Source organism: Microcebus murinus, chromosome 7, assembly GCF_040939455.1.
Source record: "Microcebus murinus isolate Inina chromosome 7, M.murinus_Inina_mat1.0, whole genome shotgun sequence".
NCBI lineage: Eukaryota > Metazoa > Chordata > Mammalia > Primates > Cheirogaleidae > Microcebus > Microcebus murinus.
Window position 1 is genome coordinate 17678473 of NC_134110.1, and position 19230 is coordinate 17697702.

The 19230-nt window shown below is 38.0% G+C and overlaps 1 protein-coding gene across 1 annotated transcript in view; it reads right to left on the minus strand.

The window, feature by feature from the left end:
- Positions 1-720: 720 nt before the first annotated feature.
- The window catches only part of TARS3 (threonyl-tRNA synthetase 3), a 57095-nt gene continuing 38585 nt past the window's right edge, over positions 721-19230 (minus strand). Inside the window, exons 14-19 of the mRNA XM_012764597.3 lie at positions 15420-15497; positions 15236-15336; positions 6952-7056; positions 3357-3429; positions 2440-2554; positions 721-1541 (exon numbers count right to left, since the gene is read on the minus strand). Coding sequence (XP_012620051.2) covers positions 1393-1541; positions 2440-2554; positions 3357-3429; positions 6952-7056; positions 15236-15336; positions 15420-15497 — 621 coding nt within the window. The 3' untranslated portion in view covers positions 721-1392. The remainder of the gene's footprint in view (positions 1542-2439; positions 2555-3356; positions 3430-6951; positions 7057-15235; positions 15337-15419; positions 15498-19230) is intronic.

The following is a 19230-nucleotide window of genomic DNA, read 5'->3' on the forward strand; positions in this document are numbered from 1 at the left end:
ATCTGTAACTTATACTACTACAAAGGTCTGAAATATAACAATTTTCTTTTTTTTACCAACTGTTTAATGTTCACATTCCTCAGGAAGCTAACTAAATGATCGGTATGTTGAAAAGAGAGATCATTTCTTAAATGAGAAATGATCATTTATTTTGAATTCCACAGCATCTAGCCAAATAAACAATAAATACTTCCTGATTGGTAGCTAAATTCTCTACTGGCATAAAGCCATTTTAATTCAGTTCTGAGCAAGTAAGGTATTTCTCCCAGTTAAAATCTGAAATCCATTTGAGTCTATCAATCAGTGGAATGTCATCCCATAAAAAAAGTAACAACTCCACCGGCTCATGCCTATAATCCTAGCACTCTGGGAGCCCAAGGCGAGAGGATGACTCAAGGTCAGGAGTTCGAAACTCGCCTGAGCAAGAGCAAGAACCCGTCTCTAATAAAAAATAGAAAGAAATTAATTGGCCAACTAAAAATATATAGAAAAAAATTAGCCGAGCATGGTGGCACATGCCTGTAGTCCCAGCTACTCAGGAGGCTGAGGCAGAAGGATCGCTTGAGCCCAGGAGTTTGAGGTTGCTGTGAGCTAGGCTGACGCCACAGCACTCTAGCCCAGGCAACAGAGTGAGTCTCCGTCTCAAAAAAAAGAAAAAAAGTAACAACGCTAAGTGAGCAGCTTTACTATGGTAGAAGCACATAGCTGAAACACTGGAAACACTGTGTAATGCAGTTTATTTTTTCAAAAGATGAACAAGGCTCAACTATGAATTAGAGCATTCAAAGGACAACTCTTAACACACAGTGCAAACAACAGATTCCACAACACTGAGTTTCTGTGATCTGCAGTCTTTTGTCAGTAATCCAATACTTAGACCTAGTTGCTACTTCTGTGGTTGTTTAAACAAAATTAAGTAATGATTTCAATTTTGAAGATACAGTTTCAGTGTGAACTTTAGTAGAACAGTCATAAAAACACCTGAGACATAATATTACAAGGTTTTTCCCCATGTTCAAAAAAAAAAAAAAAAACTTGCAGACTTTTATTTGAAGCCCACCTTCTGAAAATCACAAATCTTATAACATTTCACAATCCTCATTTCCTGGTGTTTCCCTCTCTCAATGAATAACATTCCCCCATTTAAGTCTCTCAAGGCATTGATTGCTTGACAATTTCCCACACTTGCCCTCTTATTGTCCCCAGAATACAATAGTGAATTAAAGTTTGTACAGATCAGCTACTCATTCATTGTCTCCTTTCTCAACTGAGCCCATGAGTGGACCCATCAGAGAGTCTACAGTTCTTAAAAGTACTAATATGTTAACTGGATAAGAAAAATACATTTTTAAGGGTCAAAACGAAGTTACATAGAAGTATAAGGAAAGGACTTCAAAAGTCTTCCTCAGCATTTAGTGTACGTGATTTCTTGAGATTCTTCAATTTATCAATAGCAGAAGTTACTGAAATCTCTCCATGAATTTTGTTGTCTCTTGTTCGAACGTTTACGGCATCATTTATCTTTTCCTTTTCTCCAACCACTGTAGAAAAGGGAAATAAACATTTTAAATCAACAATTTACTAAACGTTAATTCAAAAGTCATATGACATGTGTCTTATTGAGTTTTTCTTCAATATTAATCACTAAATGTTAATCTAATGACCATTAGGTTCATCCTCTAATAGTTAAGACCCTTCCAATAAATACTATCTTTGTCTAAGGTAATTTGAGATTGCTGTCACCACAAGAAGCCTGATTGAAACAGCACAATACCTACTACAGAGTCAAACATTATCAATAAAAAACTGTCAGTGGGACAACTCTGTGCACATTTATTTTGCCTTTTACAGACTCTTTCAGCTTACAGGAGATAGTAATACCCATGCCTGGATCATATCAAAGTCAGTTTTTCTTGATTTTGGAATCAGTTTTAAAGCCAAAATTTTAGATTCTGTATCCAATTACTCATCTGCCTCAAGGACATTTTATTTCTCACCTAAATCCTTTTCTTTTGATCATTTTAAATTTGGAATCTTTTCCATCCATTAATTTAATCCCAAAGATTCCTAACAAACCAGAAGAACAAGGGAAAATATTTTAGTTCTGTCAGGTTGACACATAAGGAGTATAATTCCACTGATGGGATGAGATCATTTTCACATTTTTTTATTGTTGGTTTGCAGTATTAACTATTGCTAGTAATACTATATCACAAAATTCATGTGAAACTTTATAAATCTTCTTCGAACAAATAACAAAGAGTACTAGGAACAGCTAACCCAGGAACACCATAGACTACTCTTTGTTTATAAGTATTAAACAGTCAAATCGTGACAATCAAGTAGTTGTACCATATTCCTTATTTTGTTTTTTGTTTTTTCTGGAATTAAAGTGAAAAAAACCAAGCATTTGGAAAATTATATACAAACTTAAATTACCCAAAATAAAATTATACTGAGCCAGCTGTGCATTTCGTATTTTCTTATTCAGTGTACTACTATGATCTAAATCAACATCAGCCATGAATCCTTCTTCAAAAAATTCACTGGATACCTATAAAAAAAATGAAACATGCTAATTATTACACCATTTATGGTAGCTAGCCTCCAAGACGCCCCACGATGTTCCCCACGTCTTGGTATTCACACCATTGTGTAGTTCCTGGCATGCTGTACCACAGTTAGTCTGTGTGACTGCAGAGAAGGCAGAAGTGACACATAGCACTTCTGAGACTAGCGTACAAAAGACTGAAGCTCCCATCTCTCTTAGATCACTCCCTCTGTGGGACACTGGCTGCCATGCTGTGAGGACATTCAGGCAACCTATGAAGCCCACTTGGGGAGGAGCTGAAGTCTCCACGACTATGCAACTATGCGAGTGAGCCCCCAGCACGGAGACCCTGCCCACTGCCTGACTGCAGCCTCCTGGGACCCTGAGCCAGAGTCAGCCAGCTGAGCTGTGCCCACATCCCTGACTCGCAGAAACTGAGAGACAATAAATGTTTGTTGTTTCAAGCTGCTAAGTCATGGGATAATTCATGATGTAGCAATGGATGATAAAGTACTCTTCCCTAACAGAGCCATGTGGATAAGAATAATTTAATTATGAGATGTTTTAATAAATACCAATTTGTCAAAAACTTTAAAAAATAATATGTTCACACAAAATCTTGTCCATCAATGTTCTGGTACAGCTGCATAGACACAACTCATGTTACTCCCAATTACTGAAAACACAGTTAGTTAAGTTAATGGGTTAGTTACACAATATTTTAAAGCATGACTGACATTCCATGTCAATGACCTACACAGAAGAGAGCACTACTATTATGAACTTTAAATGTCTCTGGTTGTACCTGAAGTGCATATTCTTCACAAGTTGGCCCCACAGGGATGACCATTACCTGGCGAGGAGACAGCCAGAAAGGCCTGAAAAATATATAAAATACAGATCTTCAGAGTCTAATAGTGACTACTTATTATGTGACTTAAAAATAACTAAAGATTTTTTAAAGACTTCGTAAGAGAGGAGTTTCAGTAGAATGGTGTGGAATAAAACCAAACCATATTAAGAGTTTGAAGGCATTAGAGTAGACAAAAGGGGAAATTTGGAATTTCGATGGGAAAAGGGTAGGGAGAATGGGCTGGCACGCAGCCAGACGTGCTAAATATGCACTTACCATATGACCCAGTAATTGTACTTCTGAGCATTTACCCCAAAGAAATAAAAATGTATGTTCACACAAAATCCTGTTCATAGCAGCTTTACAATATCCCCAAACTTGAAACACCCCAAATGTCCGTCAGTTGGTGAATGGTGACACCGTGGTGCATCCACACCTGGGGACACCGTCAGCAAAAGGAAGGAACCAACTATTGATACCTGAAACAACATGGATGGCTCTCAAGGAAATTCTGCTAAGTGAAAAAAAAAAGCCTATCTCAAAAGGTTGTATATGGTATGATTCCATTTATGTGACATTCTTGAAATGACAAAATGATGGAGATAGAGAACACATTTGTAGTTACTGGAGGAGTGGACAGGAGTGGGACATGGCAACTGTGACAATGTAGGGAGCATACAAGTGATGGGCTGTCCTGCATCCTGACTAGTGGTGGTTACACATCTATACATGTGACACAATTTTGTAGAAATAAGTACACACATGCACACACACACACACACACACACACAAGAGCACATGTGAAACTGGTGAAATCTGAACAAGTTTGGTGGGTCGTATCACTGTCTACTTCTTGGTCATCATAATGTATACAGATGTTACTATTGGGGAAAACTGGGTAAAAGGTATGCTGGAACTCTGTGTGATTTCTTACAACTACATGTGAACCTACAATTATATCAAATTATAATTTTTTAAAAAAAATGTAGAGGGTGGGGATAAGCAATGTTTGATGTGGGACATGTTTGCCTTTTCCCTTGTCATAATGAGCATTTAGTTTGAAGGTGGAAGGAAATGCAATGGGCTCTTTATTCTTAAATAAAAAAAAAACAATAACAAAATAATACATGATAAAAGTCATAATATTTTGCTGAGTTCAGGAGTTTGAGGTTACAGTGAGCTATGATAGCCACTCCACTCCAGCCTGGGAGACAGAGTGAGACCCTGTCTCAAAATAATAATAATAATAATACATTATAATAAAACACAGAAATACAGTATATATAATGAAAAGTAAATGTTTCTTTTTGAGCTCTGTCCTCACCCCATCCCCAGTCCTACTCCCCCAAGGGAGCCACATTTTAACCATTTCTATTTTTGGCTCTTGGGGAGATTTCCCCCACAGGCCGGGCAGGTGTGTGAAGTCTGGATGAGTGAGGTGCAGGGAGCATGCCTGAAGCCCTGCAATGATAGACGGCACCCTCAGTGCACTGGCACCATCTTCCATCTCCCTCTCCATCTCCTGATTCCACCAGTTCTCTAGTTTTTTACCACTTTCACAGCTACCATTCCAGCGCAAGACACCCCCATCTCTTACCTATGCTACACTATTTAAAATGGAAGCCATTGGAAAGAAATGTAAACATGTTAACTCATACTTAGGTGGCATACATATTCACACCTATACTTTTGGCTTACCTGTAACTTTAATAGCTTAGAAATTCCATGGCACTTAAGTGTATTTCTCTATGATTGCAAATAAAATATCAGGGATATACAGATTCTTTAGCCTCTGAGGACCTTTGGAAGACCCTCTTTTTGGTATATTTCCCAACTTATGTTTCCTGCTAGGAAATTTGCTTCCCCACCCTCCCCAGACATGAATGCTTGCATGTGATCTAGGTTCTGCCAAACAGATACAGAAACACGACACATTGACTTAAGGCAGAGTGGCATACAGAAGGAGGCACCATGTGGAATCCATTCTGGCAAGGAAGGGTGATGCAGAAACATGGAGCTTTGGAGGAACCTGTGGCAGTGACCCTAGCAGTAGCATCCAGTGCCTAGTGTCCACAGGGGTACCGCGGGGACTGTGCCCAGCAATAGTAGCAATGAGGCAGTAGATTCTGAAGACAAAAAACTGCATGAGCAGACACGTCATTTTCTTAAAAATGGAAAGGAAGGCAAAAACTGCATAAGTGGTTGCTGGTTTGCAGCATTTCCACATGCTGTAGGATGCACCATCGCAAGCTGTTATCTGCCAGCTGGTGCTGTAACTGCTAGTAGGGCCAGCTGCTTCTGAGTACAGGGGGATAGTACTGAATCCCACAGTGTCAGCTTGGTGCCTTACTACTTCGCTGTAAAATTACTTTCAAAGTCAGAAGCCTCACTGTGTTTCTGACAGCAAATAAGGCTCATTAAGTACATACGCAGTGCTGCAGGCAGAAGCACAGCAGAAAAGAAGAGGAAAGCAAAATCCAGGGTCGATATCTTTTCCAGTGAGGACAAATCATTGCCCTTGCATGATGAAGGGGAACCGACGTAATCAACGTGCCACAAAATAGCTGGCTGTTCCCCTGGGTTATGGTACCACACTGGGGGATCAGGATTAATCACTACTCATGGCAAATTGAGTCCTCAGAAGAGTTGTGGCCAGATGGAACTTAGTGAGGGAAGGTCCCTGTTGTTGAACTCACATTTATCCCCTAAGGGCCACTCTGTTCATGAACCACTGAGCAATCACTAGCGGAAAAAAGAAGCCGGTTTTAACAGAATGGGTCCTCTTGTATGTGAATACTAAAAAATTTCTCAACAGTGAGGACCTTTTGGTGGCAATACCACCTTCATGACCCATTCTGAGCAATCTTCCACACTTCTCTTCCTCAAATCTATTTCAGTTATTTCTTTATCTAATTACTTCTAAATTTCTGACCTTGTAGCCAAAGCAGTAAGCAGATGACATGAATCAGCATAACTCCATACCTCTGGCCATTTTCTTTCAAGGTAAAGAGGACTACAAGATGCACCACTCAAAATTCGGCACTCGAGGGCATCTCCCTTCCACACTGTCATCCCTTGATGGATTGTGGTGCTGTGCTGTCCTTGCTGGGTTTGTATAGCACACTGTTCGGTCCATTTATGGATCAAGTTTACATGTTTTCCTCCTCAATGGCTGTAGGGAACCCCCAAAGGCAAACAACATGGGTTGAAGGAGGGATGGCTCCAGGGCAAGGAGTGGTACCCAGGAGTGTGAGCTGTATTTCCCAGACAGCAAAACTAGATCTTTGAAGGGCTTGCAAGAGGTGAAAAGATAACTAATTCCACTGAGTTCCCCAAAAGGTAAATGGTATAGTTTTGTGCTATTCTGCCTTTGATTTCTTTCTTTTTGTTTCCTGATCTGGCAAATGGAACAAGAATTCTTTATTTGCTGTTTGGATTCCTGCTAATTATAAGGCAGGAACTGCCATTTTTTTCCTACTAAACTTATCTTGTTAGACATGATTTTAAGAATAACAGACATATAGCTTTTCTTTTCCATATCACTTACCACTTTCCCCCATAGTTTTCTGAAAGAATGGCTATCATTCTTTCCACTGATCCCAAGATGGCTCGATGAATGATTACAGGTCTCTTCTTATCATCCCCATCCTTACTAAAAAATGAAAATTAGACTTTTTAGTATTTACCTAAGATTCAGTAATAACTATCTTCTTACATTATATTTAATTTTGACTATAGATTTAGATTAGCAGTTTTGGATATTTCTCCATTAACCTTATTTGTTTTGTGAGGGTCCTGTTGTCTCAAAAGACTGCTTTGCTTGCTAATCTTTTTCCTTTATTTTAAATGTTTTCTATTAGAGAACACTGAAAGCACATACACAAGTAGAGAGAATAGTATAATGACCTCCCACATACCCTCTCTCAGCATCACAAAATGTCAACTCACAGCCACTTGTGTTTGACCCCAGTGCTCTTCATTCCTGTCCCCACCCACCTAACCCCACTGTGAACCTCAGTTTTCAAAATGTTCCTGATATTTGTTCTACAAGTCAAATTCCCTGAAGCCCTCATGACATGCACCTTACATCTAATGATTCCCCCCCTTTTCTTAGGAAAAAAATGGAAAAAGCAAATTATGAATGTTAATTGTAATGAAGTAAGCCACCCCTAGATGTCTGCACCCATTTCTCAGATAAATTTCACATTATTGCAACAAATGTAATCTGGAAGTTTAATCCAAAGTTTAATCCAAACTTTAATCCAAAGTTCTTAGGAAAAATTTTTATCTAAAAATTGTATCAGTCAGTTACTACTAAAACACACATACACACAAAACAAACAAATAAAGAGATCAATTCATTAAACCTTCTTCAAATAAATCATAATTGGATATCATGACTGCCAATCATTTCTGCTAAGAGCCATTATAGACTAACTACAGGCAAAATCCTCTGTCTAGATCCCTCAGAAGGCTTTAGGGTGGAGGTGAGGAGCTTGAGTCCAGTCCTGTGCAAGTAGATGAAGAAATTCTTCCCACAAACTGGAACCAGTATGGAATATTCCTGAATGTTACGTAATGTTTTTGTGTAGAGAATAAGAGAGAAGCAGGATGACCCTTTCAAAGGGCCCTGGGTATCCAGAAATTTTTGTCCTATCATTTATTTAAATCAGGTCAAGTTGTAAGAAGGACAAATAGTGACAAAAACTATGTTTACACATCTATGCTATCAGATATAACATTAAAATGAATGTCAAGTTCCTCCAAAATAATCCCAGTGGATTTGGTTATAATTGTATTAGATTTATAGATAAATTTGAAGAGAATCTTCACAATGTTGATTCTTCCTAGTCCAAGAGTGTGGTATGAATCATCATTTAAATAACTCTTTTTGAATGGCCTTTGATAAAATTTTATGGTACATACTTCATATAAATAATATACGCAGTTATGGGCCACATAACAACATTTTGGTCAACTACAAGTAGCCTATACAATAGTGGTCACATAAGATTATAACAGAGCTGAAACATTCCTGTTGCCCAGTGATTTGTGTTATAATTACCTACAGTATTCAGTACAGTAACATGCCATACAGGTGTCTAGCCTAGCAGCAATCGACTACACGATACAGCCTAGGTCTGCAGCAGGCTGTACCATCTAGGTTTGTGTAAGTACACTCTGTGATATTTACACAATGACTCATTTCTCAGAATACATTCCCATTGTTAAGGGACACATGATTATATTTGGATTTACTGTTAAGTTTATTCCTAGATATTTTCTAGTTTGTTGTTGCTGTTGCTTCTGAAATATTTTTTCCATTACATTTCCCAGCAGGTTATTGCTAATATATATGAAAGCCAATTGCCTTTTGCATTGTTCTACCTTCCTTTATGACTAGTTCCATTTTCCTCCATTTGATTCTGTTGGATTTCTTGATATTTTAACAACTACAAACAATGATAATTTTATCTCTTTCTTTCAAATATTTGTACTTGCAGAATAATCCTGAGTACAGTACAAATAGTAGGCATATTCAATGTCTTCCCAATTATGTTGAAATGTTACTGTTGTTTTCTGATAAATGCTCTTTATCATGAAAAAGAAATTCCTTTCTGCTCATTTCACAGGAACAACTATTCAGTTTTATCCAATGCATTCTGCCTTATTGAATGTAATGAATAACACATTCTCAATACTAAACCACCCTTGCTTTCTTAGGAAAAACCCTTACTCGATCACCGTAATGACCTTAATGCTTCTCTCCCCTAAGTCTGAACAAATCACATCAGTTCTTCCTCCAAAATACACCCCAATTCCCCCTACTTTGTTCATCTCTAATACTACCACTTGGTTCTAACTGTCACCATCTTTTTCTCCTGGTCAAAACCACTGTTTCTGCTTTGGCTCTCCTACCCTCCACGTGCCACACAACACCTAGGATGGCTGGCTCGGCTGATCTGTTTCTCTTCCATGTCCTCCTGGATGAGAAGTTTCACTTTGATTCTCATGACTCGGAGTCATCTTCCACTGTAGAACTTGTCCTGAAGAAGATTTGATTGCCCTACTAAAGCTACCAATAGTTCTGGCCCTTGGCCCTCCAGATTGGGAGAAATTAGTGGGACTTTTCAGAGTCATACTAACTCCATTGTACCAACTAGATGAAAAGTTAGGGGTCAACTCCCAGAAGCCCTTCCATTTTGGTAAATGGTATTTTTGATCTATACATGTAATGCCCGATGGTGCTCAAATTTTATTGAAATGGTAGGGTCTTTTAGGCATAAATAAGGTCTCTCCACCCCTCATTCTTTTGTTCATTTTAGAAGGTTACTAGGGAAAGAGAGTTTTGCAGACATGAACTTAAGACACCATCTTTCCCAAAAGGCCAAATTTATTTTTGAAAAGGCTATGTTTTCTCCTTCATTCTCTTGAGCATTTTTATTAGTCTCATGTATTGGTGTCATTCTCTATATGTAACACTTCAATTATTCCTTCAGTCTTTTAAACTCTCTCCATGAGCTAACTCTTGATATTTAGCTCTATAAATAGTAATCAAAACACAATATGGAGAATCCAAAATACAAAAAGATTATACTTTTATTGCTTGGACACAAATTGAGATCAATCCATAAAATCATATACTCTAAGAAAACGGTAGTTGTTTATCATGACTCTTAATAGGAAAATATTCTATTAAAAAACTATTGGATTTGAAATATGTCAATAGTTTTTCCCTTTTTGTCTTTATCAGTAATTTTGAGCACAAGAGAACTCAACACAGTATCTAAGCAACACTTTATCTAAAATTGAACATGGTGAGAAAAGGAGAGCTTCCATGGATGTTGCTGTGATTTTGTCTAATTCAGATTAGGGGAATGATCTTTAAAAAGAATTTGATTCCAGGCAAAAAGGAGTAAGCATGCTCTACCCTGGCTCTCTCAATGGATGCAAACACAGAGTCTGGAGAGAATGCATGCAGCAGCTGTCTGAAGACTCTCAGAACTAAATAGGTGGATTACAGAAGAAGATCAGAACTTGAACTACTACCAAACCAGCAGTGAGTTTCCTGTAATTTTATCTTCCAGTTTCCTATGGCCTGGACTCAAAGGCAGCCCTGAAGTAAGAAGTATGTGCCAGATGCAGACAGGAAGAACTTCAGGAGAAATCCTCACTTTCTGGCCAAGGAGCCAGAAAGATAACTCTTAAGTTTCCAGAAAGAGTGGCGGAGGCAGATCCTGAGGTTTTTCTTCCTCTTTTCTCTGCTTTCTTCTCCCCAAGTCCCAGGCACTCCCACAGGGGGACAGAGAATTAGCAGAGACTAAAGGGACACCTAACATTCTAAGGAAGGGGATCCTTCTTTATGATCAGAAGGGCAATGGTCCAAGTGCATAGGGTGAATTCCCATTCCTTTTTCTCTTTGGTCTCTTGAGCTTGGTCTCTGACAGGTGCAATTATGGAAAGAACATGGTGGAGTGGGGAAGCTAAAGCTTCAGCTTCCTGGCCACAGGACCATCATAAGGGGTCCCAGGGAACTAAAAGTGTCAGAGAGCAGGGAACTCAAAACAGCTATCCCATAACTTAGTGTATGACCTCACCTGGCCTCATCTCTGAGCTGCACATGCTAGACCAGCATACAGGAGGCTTGAGAACTGAACTTTGAGACTTGGCCACTGGGTGGTGCACATAGAACTGATTTGAATATACCTACAAAGGCTTTGAAAACTGAACTGAGATTGGAACCACAGAAGGTGGATTGGAAACTACCGCCTAGGCAAGTAGTTTCTGCTAAAACAAAAAACCATCTATCCTCTTAGGATTTAAATAAAACCCAGCGTCTCATAACATAATGCTCAAAATGTCCAGGATACAATCCAAAATCATTTCGCATAGGAATCATCAGGAAAATCCCAATTTATGAGAGAAAAGATAAATAAGAGTCCACCAGTGAGAAGACACAGAGGATGGAATTATCGAAGGCTATAAAGCAGCTATTAAATCATCCTCCAAGAAGCAAGGGTGAACACAACTGGAGTAAGTGGAAGGATAAAAGTCTTAGCAAAGAAATATAAGATATAAAGAATAGAAATTATAGAACTGAAATATACAATGACAGAAATAAAAAAGTCATTAGATGGATTCACTACAAAGGAGATAGTAAAGAGGGAACTTGAAGATAGATGGGTAGAAGGTATCCAATCTGAAGCATTTACAGAAGAAAGGCTAAAGAAAGTATAAACAGAGCCTCAGCAAACTGTAGGATAATACCAAAAGGTCTAATATTCATGTCAGCTGGTCACCTTTATGTGATAGGATGAGAAGCACACTTCATCTCTGTGGAGTTCTTTCCAAAAACCCATAACCCTAAACTAATCATAAGAAATATATTACACAAATCTCAATTGGGAGACATTCTACAAATACCTGACCAGTACTCCTCAAAATTGTCAAGTTGATGAACAACAAGTAAAGAACAGAGAAACTGTCACATATCAAAAGAGATTTGGGGGACATGCTGACTAAATGCAATGTGGTATCTTGAATTAGATCTTGGAATAGGAAAAGGACAGTAATGAAAAAACTGGTGAAATCCAAATAAAGCCTGCAGTTCAGTTAAGGGTATGTGCCAGTGTTAATTTCTTAGTTTTAACAATGTATCGTGGTTGTGTACAATGTTAACATTAGGGGAAACTAGATGAAGGTATAGGAAACTGGATGAAGATACAGGAACTCCTACTTGGAGACTTTCTGTTTTTTTTAAAAAAAAAAAAAAGATACAGGAACTCCCAGTAATTCCTTTATAATTCTGTAAACCTAAAATTACTCCAAAATTGAAAGCTTATTTTTAAAAAGTTGTTTAAACATACCAATTATAAGAGAGATTGTCATAACAGATTTAAAAAAAAAAAACAAGACACTACAATATGTTGCCTATAAGAACCCACTCTGAATACAATGACATAAGCATATTAAAAGCAAAAGGATGGGAAAAGATACAGATATACTATACATGCAAACGATAATCAAAATAAAGGTGGAGTGGCTATATTAGCATCACACAAAGTCGACTTCAGAGCAGGAATACCAGGGATAAAAAGGGACATTATGTGATGATAATGGAGATAAAAGGGTAAATTCACCAAGAAGACATAAAAATCCTAAATATGATGCACCTAACAACAGAGTTTCAAAATACATAAAGAACCAAAAGGAGAAATTGACAAGTCCATCATTACCACTGTAGACTTCAACACTCCCTTCTAAGTCACCAATAGAAAAAGGAGAGAGAAAATCAGTAAGGTTATAGAAGATCTGAACAGCACCATTAACCAAGAAGATCTAACAGTACACCCAACAACAGAAAAAGTGCACATATTCTTTTCAAGTGCATATGAAACATTCAAACCCGAACACATTTAAGAGAATTGAAACCATACAAAATACGATTTCTGACACTAATGGGACTGAACTAGAAATAAATAACAGAAACAACTGAATATTAAATAATGCATTTCAAAATAAACCATGAGTCAAAGAGGAAGTCTTAAAGGAAATTAGAAAATATTCTGAACTGAATGAAAATGAAAATACAAGATATCAAAAGTTATAGGATGTATCTAAAGCAGTACTTAGAGAAAAATTTACAGTGCAAAATTAGAGTCATCAAATTATGGTTTATGAGCCAATTCCAGCCCATGGCCTGTTTTTTTTTTTTTTTTTTTTTGAGACAGAGTCTCGCTTTGTTGCCCAGGCTAGAGTGAGTGCCATGGCATCAGCCTAGCTCACAGCAACCTCAAACTCCTGGCTCAAGCAATCCTCCTGCCTCAGCCTCCCAAGTAGCTGGGACTACAGGCATTTGCCACCATGCCCGGCTAATTTTTTGTATATATATTAGTTGGCCAATTAATTTCTTTCTATTTATAGTAGAGACGGGGTCTCGCTCTTGCTCAGGCTGGTTTCGAACTCCTGACCTCGAGCAATCCGCCCGCCTCGGCCTCCCAGAGAGTTAGGATTACAGGCGTGAGCCACCGCGCCCAGCCTCCATGGCCTGTTTTTATAAATAAAGTTTTATTGGAATACAGCCACATACATTTGTTTATATATTATCTATGGATGTCTTCCCACTACAATCACAGAGTTGAGTATTTGCAATAAAGGCTATATGGCCCACAAAGCCTAAAATATTAACAATCTTGCCCTTTACAGAATGCAGAAGGCTTCTGCATTAAATTATTATATTAGAAAAGGAGACAGGTCTCAAATCACCAATCTAAGCTTTTATCTTAAAAAATAAGAGCAAAATAAACCTAAAGCAAGCAAAAGAAAGAATATACTAATAAAGAACAGAAATCAGTAAAATTGAAAACAGAAAAATAGAGAAAAACAATGAATTTAAAAGTCAGTTCTCTGAAAGATTAACACAGTTGATAAATCTACAGCCAAACCAACAATGACAAAAAGAGAGAGAAGACACATAGTACTAATGTTACAAATGAAAGAGGAGATATCAGTATCGGCCCCACAGAAATTACAAGTATAATATGGTAATACTATGAGCAACTCTATGCATATAATTTTGACAACTTAGATCAAATGTATCTAGAATATATAAAGGACTCTCAAAACTCAATGGTAAGAAAACAACTCAAAAAATGAGCAAAGAACTTGAGCAGACATTTAACCAGAGGATAAATGAATAGCAAATAAGCCCATGAAAAGATGTTATTGTTAGCCACTAAAGAAGTACAAAATCAAAACATAATGAAATACTAATACACACCTATTAGAGTGGCTTAAAAACAAACAACCTGACAACACTAAGGGCTGGCAAGGATATGGAACATTTGGAACTCTGTCACATTGCTGGTGAGAATGCAAAATGGTACAGATACTATAGAAAACAACATGGCACTTTCAACAAATACACTTATCATATGACCCACTGCCAAATATTTGCCCTAAAGAAATGAAAACTTATATTCATACAAAAACCTGTATATTAATATTTATAACAGCTCTATTCATAATCACCAAAAATTGGAAGCAACCCAAATGTCCTTAAAGGAGTGATTAGGCAAACACATTGTGGTACATCCATACACCGGCATACTAGTCAGCAATAACAAAGAATCAACTACTGATACATGCAAAAACATGAATGAACCTCCAAGGCATTATGCTATGTGAAAGAAGTCAGTCCCATAACATTACATATTGAATGATTCCATTTATATGACATTCTAGAAAGGCAAACTATAGCGATGGGGAACATATTAATGGTTGCCAGGGTTTAGGGATAGGAGGAGAGTGTGACTACAAAATCACAGCACAAGGGAGTTTATTGGAATGATAGAATCCATAATCATGGAGGTGGTCACACCACTCTAAACATGTATTAAAACTCATTCAACTGTATACACACACAGAGAGTCAATTTTACTGCGTGTTAAAAGAATTTTTTTTTTTATAAAGAAGTTCTTGATTTGCCTTTTTTTCCTCTGCTTTTTCGGGCAAATATCTCATCCTCAAGATAGACCCAATGCCAGCATTTTGTAAAGTCTTCCCCATCCCTCTCAGGGACAGTTAGCAGCCTGGATCATGTTTTCATAATATTTTGTTCATATCCCTAATCGTAAACTTACTTATCTTCCTTCCCCCACTGGACCATATCCTCAGAACCCCACCTGGATTATACGCAGTAAACAAATATATATTGAGTATATAGCACATATACTAGACATTCACTAATGTTTATTTTTGTATTGTTAATGCTCACATAACAAATAATTAGGATATTAGTACTATATTATTTAGCATATTCAATCACTCACCTAACATATGTGAGATTAAATCTAATAGGCAGTTGGAAGTCCAGCTGAATTGTAGCACACTGATGGTATCTGCCAATAGCATCCTTGATTTTTATATCAATCTGTAAATTAAATGATGTTTGCTTAGAGGCAGTATTTATTTTTCTTTTAAATTTTGCTTTTTTGAAGCATATGGTTAACTTACTTTAGGGCCGTAAAATGCTCCATCTCCTGGGTTCATTTTCCATGGTTCTCCAAATTCCATCAAGCTATTCTGCAGTTGCTATTTAAAAAAAAAGAAGAAGAAGAAGAAGAAAACATGTGAAACTTCTACTTTATTGCACATTTTATCTTCCTTTGACATACAGCTCACAAAAGTTATTATAAATCTTAATTACATTCTATATTAGTTCAACATACATTTGTTGAGCATCTTTTACATTCAATAATTATTGAGCAGGGACTACATAAAAATGATTGAGGTGGTATTGCTCTTATATACATTTTAATTGGAGAAAAAAGATAATTTACTAAATTGTTCCAGTAAATTCCAGGTAAGCATTTAGGGAGGGGATGCGTTGGCCCACCTTCCAAGGCAAGCCCCCTCTGCCCTACCACTGCCCAGCTCCTGCCTCCTGGTGAGAGTTCCAAGTAACTTCTTTTCTACTTAGGGCGAGAGAAGGCCACCTCCACAGAGGCACTTCACAGGCCACCCTCCCCCATTCTACTGTTTCTGAAAGGAGAAGAGGCATTGGGTACATGTTCCCAGAGAGAACGAAGCCCTGCTACAGCAGGTAACTCAGTGACAGAGAGAATCCTGGGGGCTCCCAGGGAGTTAAAAAGCCAATGAAAGGCCAAGTTTTGGAGAAGAGCACAAAGCAGAGGTCACTGCTTCTCCCTGGGCCTCGGAGGACAAAGGGATAGGAGGGCCCTACAGCAGTGGTCGAGGCTAAGAAAGCTTTAGATTTATGCCAGGTATGTCTCTTTCAATGCCTTTCAGAGACTTCTGAAGACAAAATATGCTCAAATGCTCATCCCACTGATTCCAGATCAGGGCGAGTATTTGAGAGAAATCGTCCCAAAGTGGAAGCAGGCTCACTCCTTAATGAGATGGTCACATCCCTGGGTGACCTTGGGCTGGGCTACTAAACTAACTTAGCTACACCAGTTTAAAAAGAGCAAAAATGGTGACACTTCCAGCTTATCCTCCCCATGCCAGGCCCATACCTGGTCCACCTCCTTTTAGCTCCCCACATGCAACACAGATCCCAATGAATGGGGTGATGACGATGACACCAACACTGAACATCCACTGGGCACCTGCATGAGCTTGGCACTATGCCCAGAACCTCATGTAGATTATTTCATTTAAGATAACCATAACCTTATGAAGTAGGTGTTATCATTACAGCACCATCATCATCACCATTTCGTGCTTGATCCTGGTGCTTAGAGATCTTCTATAATTCCCTTCTGGAGATAAAATCTGAAAGTGGGAAAAGTGGCCCCAAAGCTGAGTTTTGTGTCTTTTCCTCTTCTTCCTTCCATGTGACTGGCAGGTAAACTGAGTCAGCATCTTTCCTGGGGTAGGCCATCTCATCTGACTTTCTTCCTCCATGACATGGACAGGAAGAAGAATTTAGGAAGCACATGGGGGAGTGGGGAGAAGGCCCAGTATTTAGATCTCAAGACTAAACTGCTTCTCCACAGCCTCTGCTTGGCCTCTGTACCTATTAATAACATTAAGATAATTGTTACACTATTAATATAGTGTTTCTCTGATTCTTATTTCTTGTGATATGTGTGTTCAGCTCTTGCCAATACAGTAGTTACATCTTACTTGAGGTTTTATAAATTTTCCACAGTTTCAGTTACCCATGGTCAACTGTGGTCCAAAAATATTAAATGAGAAATTCCAGAAATAAACAACTCTAAGTTTTAAACTATGTGCTCTTTCAAGTAGCGGAATAAAATCTGACTGCATCCCCCCTGGGATGAGAATCCTTTTTGTCCAGTGTCTCCTTGCAGTCTATGCTCCCTGCCCATTGGTTCCTTAGTGTCCATCTCAGCTATCAGATTCACTGTTGCAGTATTGCAGTGCCTGTGTTCAAGTAACCCTTGTTTTACTTAATTATGGCCCCAAAGCACATGAGTAGTGAGGCTGGCCAAAGATATGCCAAAGAGAAGCCATAAAGTACTTCCTTTAAGTGAAAAGGTGGAAGTTTTCAACTTAAGGAAAGAAAAAAATCCTATGCTGAGGTTGCTAAGGTCTACAGAAGAACAAATCTTCTATCCATGAGCTTGTGAAGAAAGAAAAAGAAATCAGTGCTAGTTTTGCTGTCACACCTCAAACTGTAAAAGTTCCAGCCACACTGCATGATCAGTGCTTAGTTAAGATGAAAAAGACATTAAATTTGTGGGTAGAAGACATAAACAGAGATGTGTCCCAATTGACACCAATAGGGTTTGGTACTATCTGTAGTTTCAGACATCCACCAGGGGTTTTATCCCCTGTGGATAAGGGGCTGGGGGATACTATATTCCAAGAAGGGGAAGACTGACGGGCAGAGCAGGTGTCTGGCCGTAATACCATCCTCATTTCTAAATGTTCTACGTCATTAGTCATCAGAAAAATGCAAATCAAAACTACAATGAGATATTATCTCATCCCAGTTAAAATGGATTTTATCAAAAAGACCCAGGCAATAATGAATATTGGTGAGGATGTGGAGAAAGGGGACCCTAGTACACTGTTGGTGGGAATGTAAATTAGTGCAACCACTATGGAGAACGTATAGAGGTCCCTCAAAAAAACTAAAAATAGAACTATCATATGACCCAGGAATCCCACTGCTAGGAATACATCCAAAGGAAAGGAACTTCAGTATATCAAAAAGATATCTGCACTCCCATGTTTATTGCAGCACTATTCAACCTAATTGTCCATCAACAGATGAATGGATAAAGAAATTGTAGTATATGTACATTATGAAATATTATATAGACACAAGAAAGAATGAAATCTTGCCATTTGCAATAACATGGATAGAACTGGAGAACGTTATGTTAAGTGAAACAAGTCAAGTACAGAAAGACAAATCTCACATGTTCTCACTCATAGTGGGAGATACATATTAAAAACAATTGATCTCATGGAGACAGAGAGTGGAATGATGGTTACTAGAGGATGAGAAAGGTAGCAGGGGGATAAAGTGGGGATAGTTAATCAGTGCAAAAACATAGATAGTTAGAATGAACAATATTTGATAACAAAACAAAGTGACTGTAATCAACAATAAGGTATGGTATATTTTTAAATAACTATAAGAGTGGAATTGGAGTATTCTTAACAAAAAGAAATGCTAAATGCCTGAGGTGATGGATGCCCCAATTACCCTGATTTGATTAATTCACATTGTATGCCTGTATCAAAACATCACATGTTCCCTATAAAGATATATAACTATTATGTACACATAATAATTTAAAATAAAATTTTTAAAAAAAACACAGATTTACTATATCCTTTACATGTTTAATGAGAAAAAAAGAAAGGAATATGATGAACTCCTTAATCTTGATTCTGCAAAGCTTGGACATGACATCTGAGTGTGGGTGTCTTCAGACACAGGGCAGGTACTACAGGCACAACTGTGAAGGGGACTCCAGCACCAGGTGTGTGCATCTACATCTAGAACATGCAACCCTGCAACGCCATAAGTCTGACTAAAATGACTCAACATGCAGTGGTTTAAAATAAGCCACACAAACCAAGAGTTATTGCAAACCAGATGATTTTTTTAAAAAGCTATCAGTGACTAGCACTGAAAGAGAGTACAAATGAAAACCTAATATGAACTTTAAAGTGTGAAACAAATGTAAGGTAATATTATTATCACTGTAATAAAGAAAACTGGATAACCGCATTCTACAATCTGCATACGTATCCCACAACTTCCAATTTCAAAATTTCTATTACAAAGTATTGCATCCCCCTGCAAGGGAAGGGCAGTCTC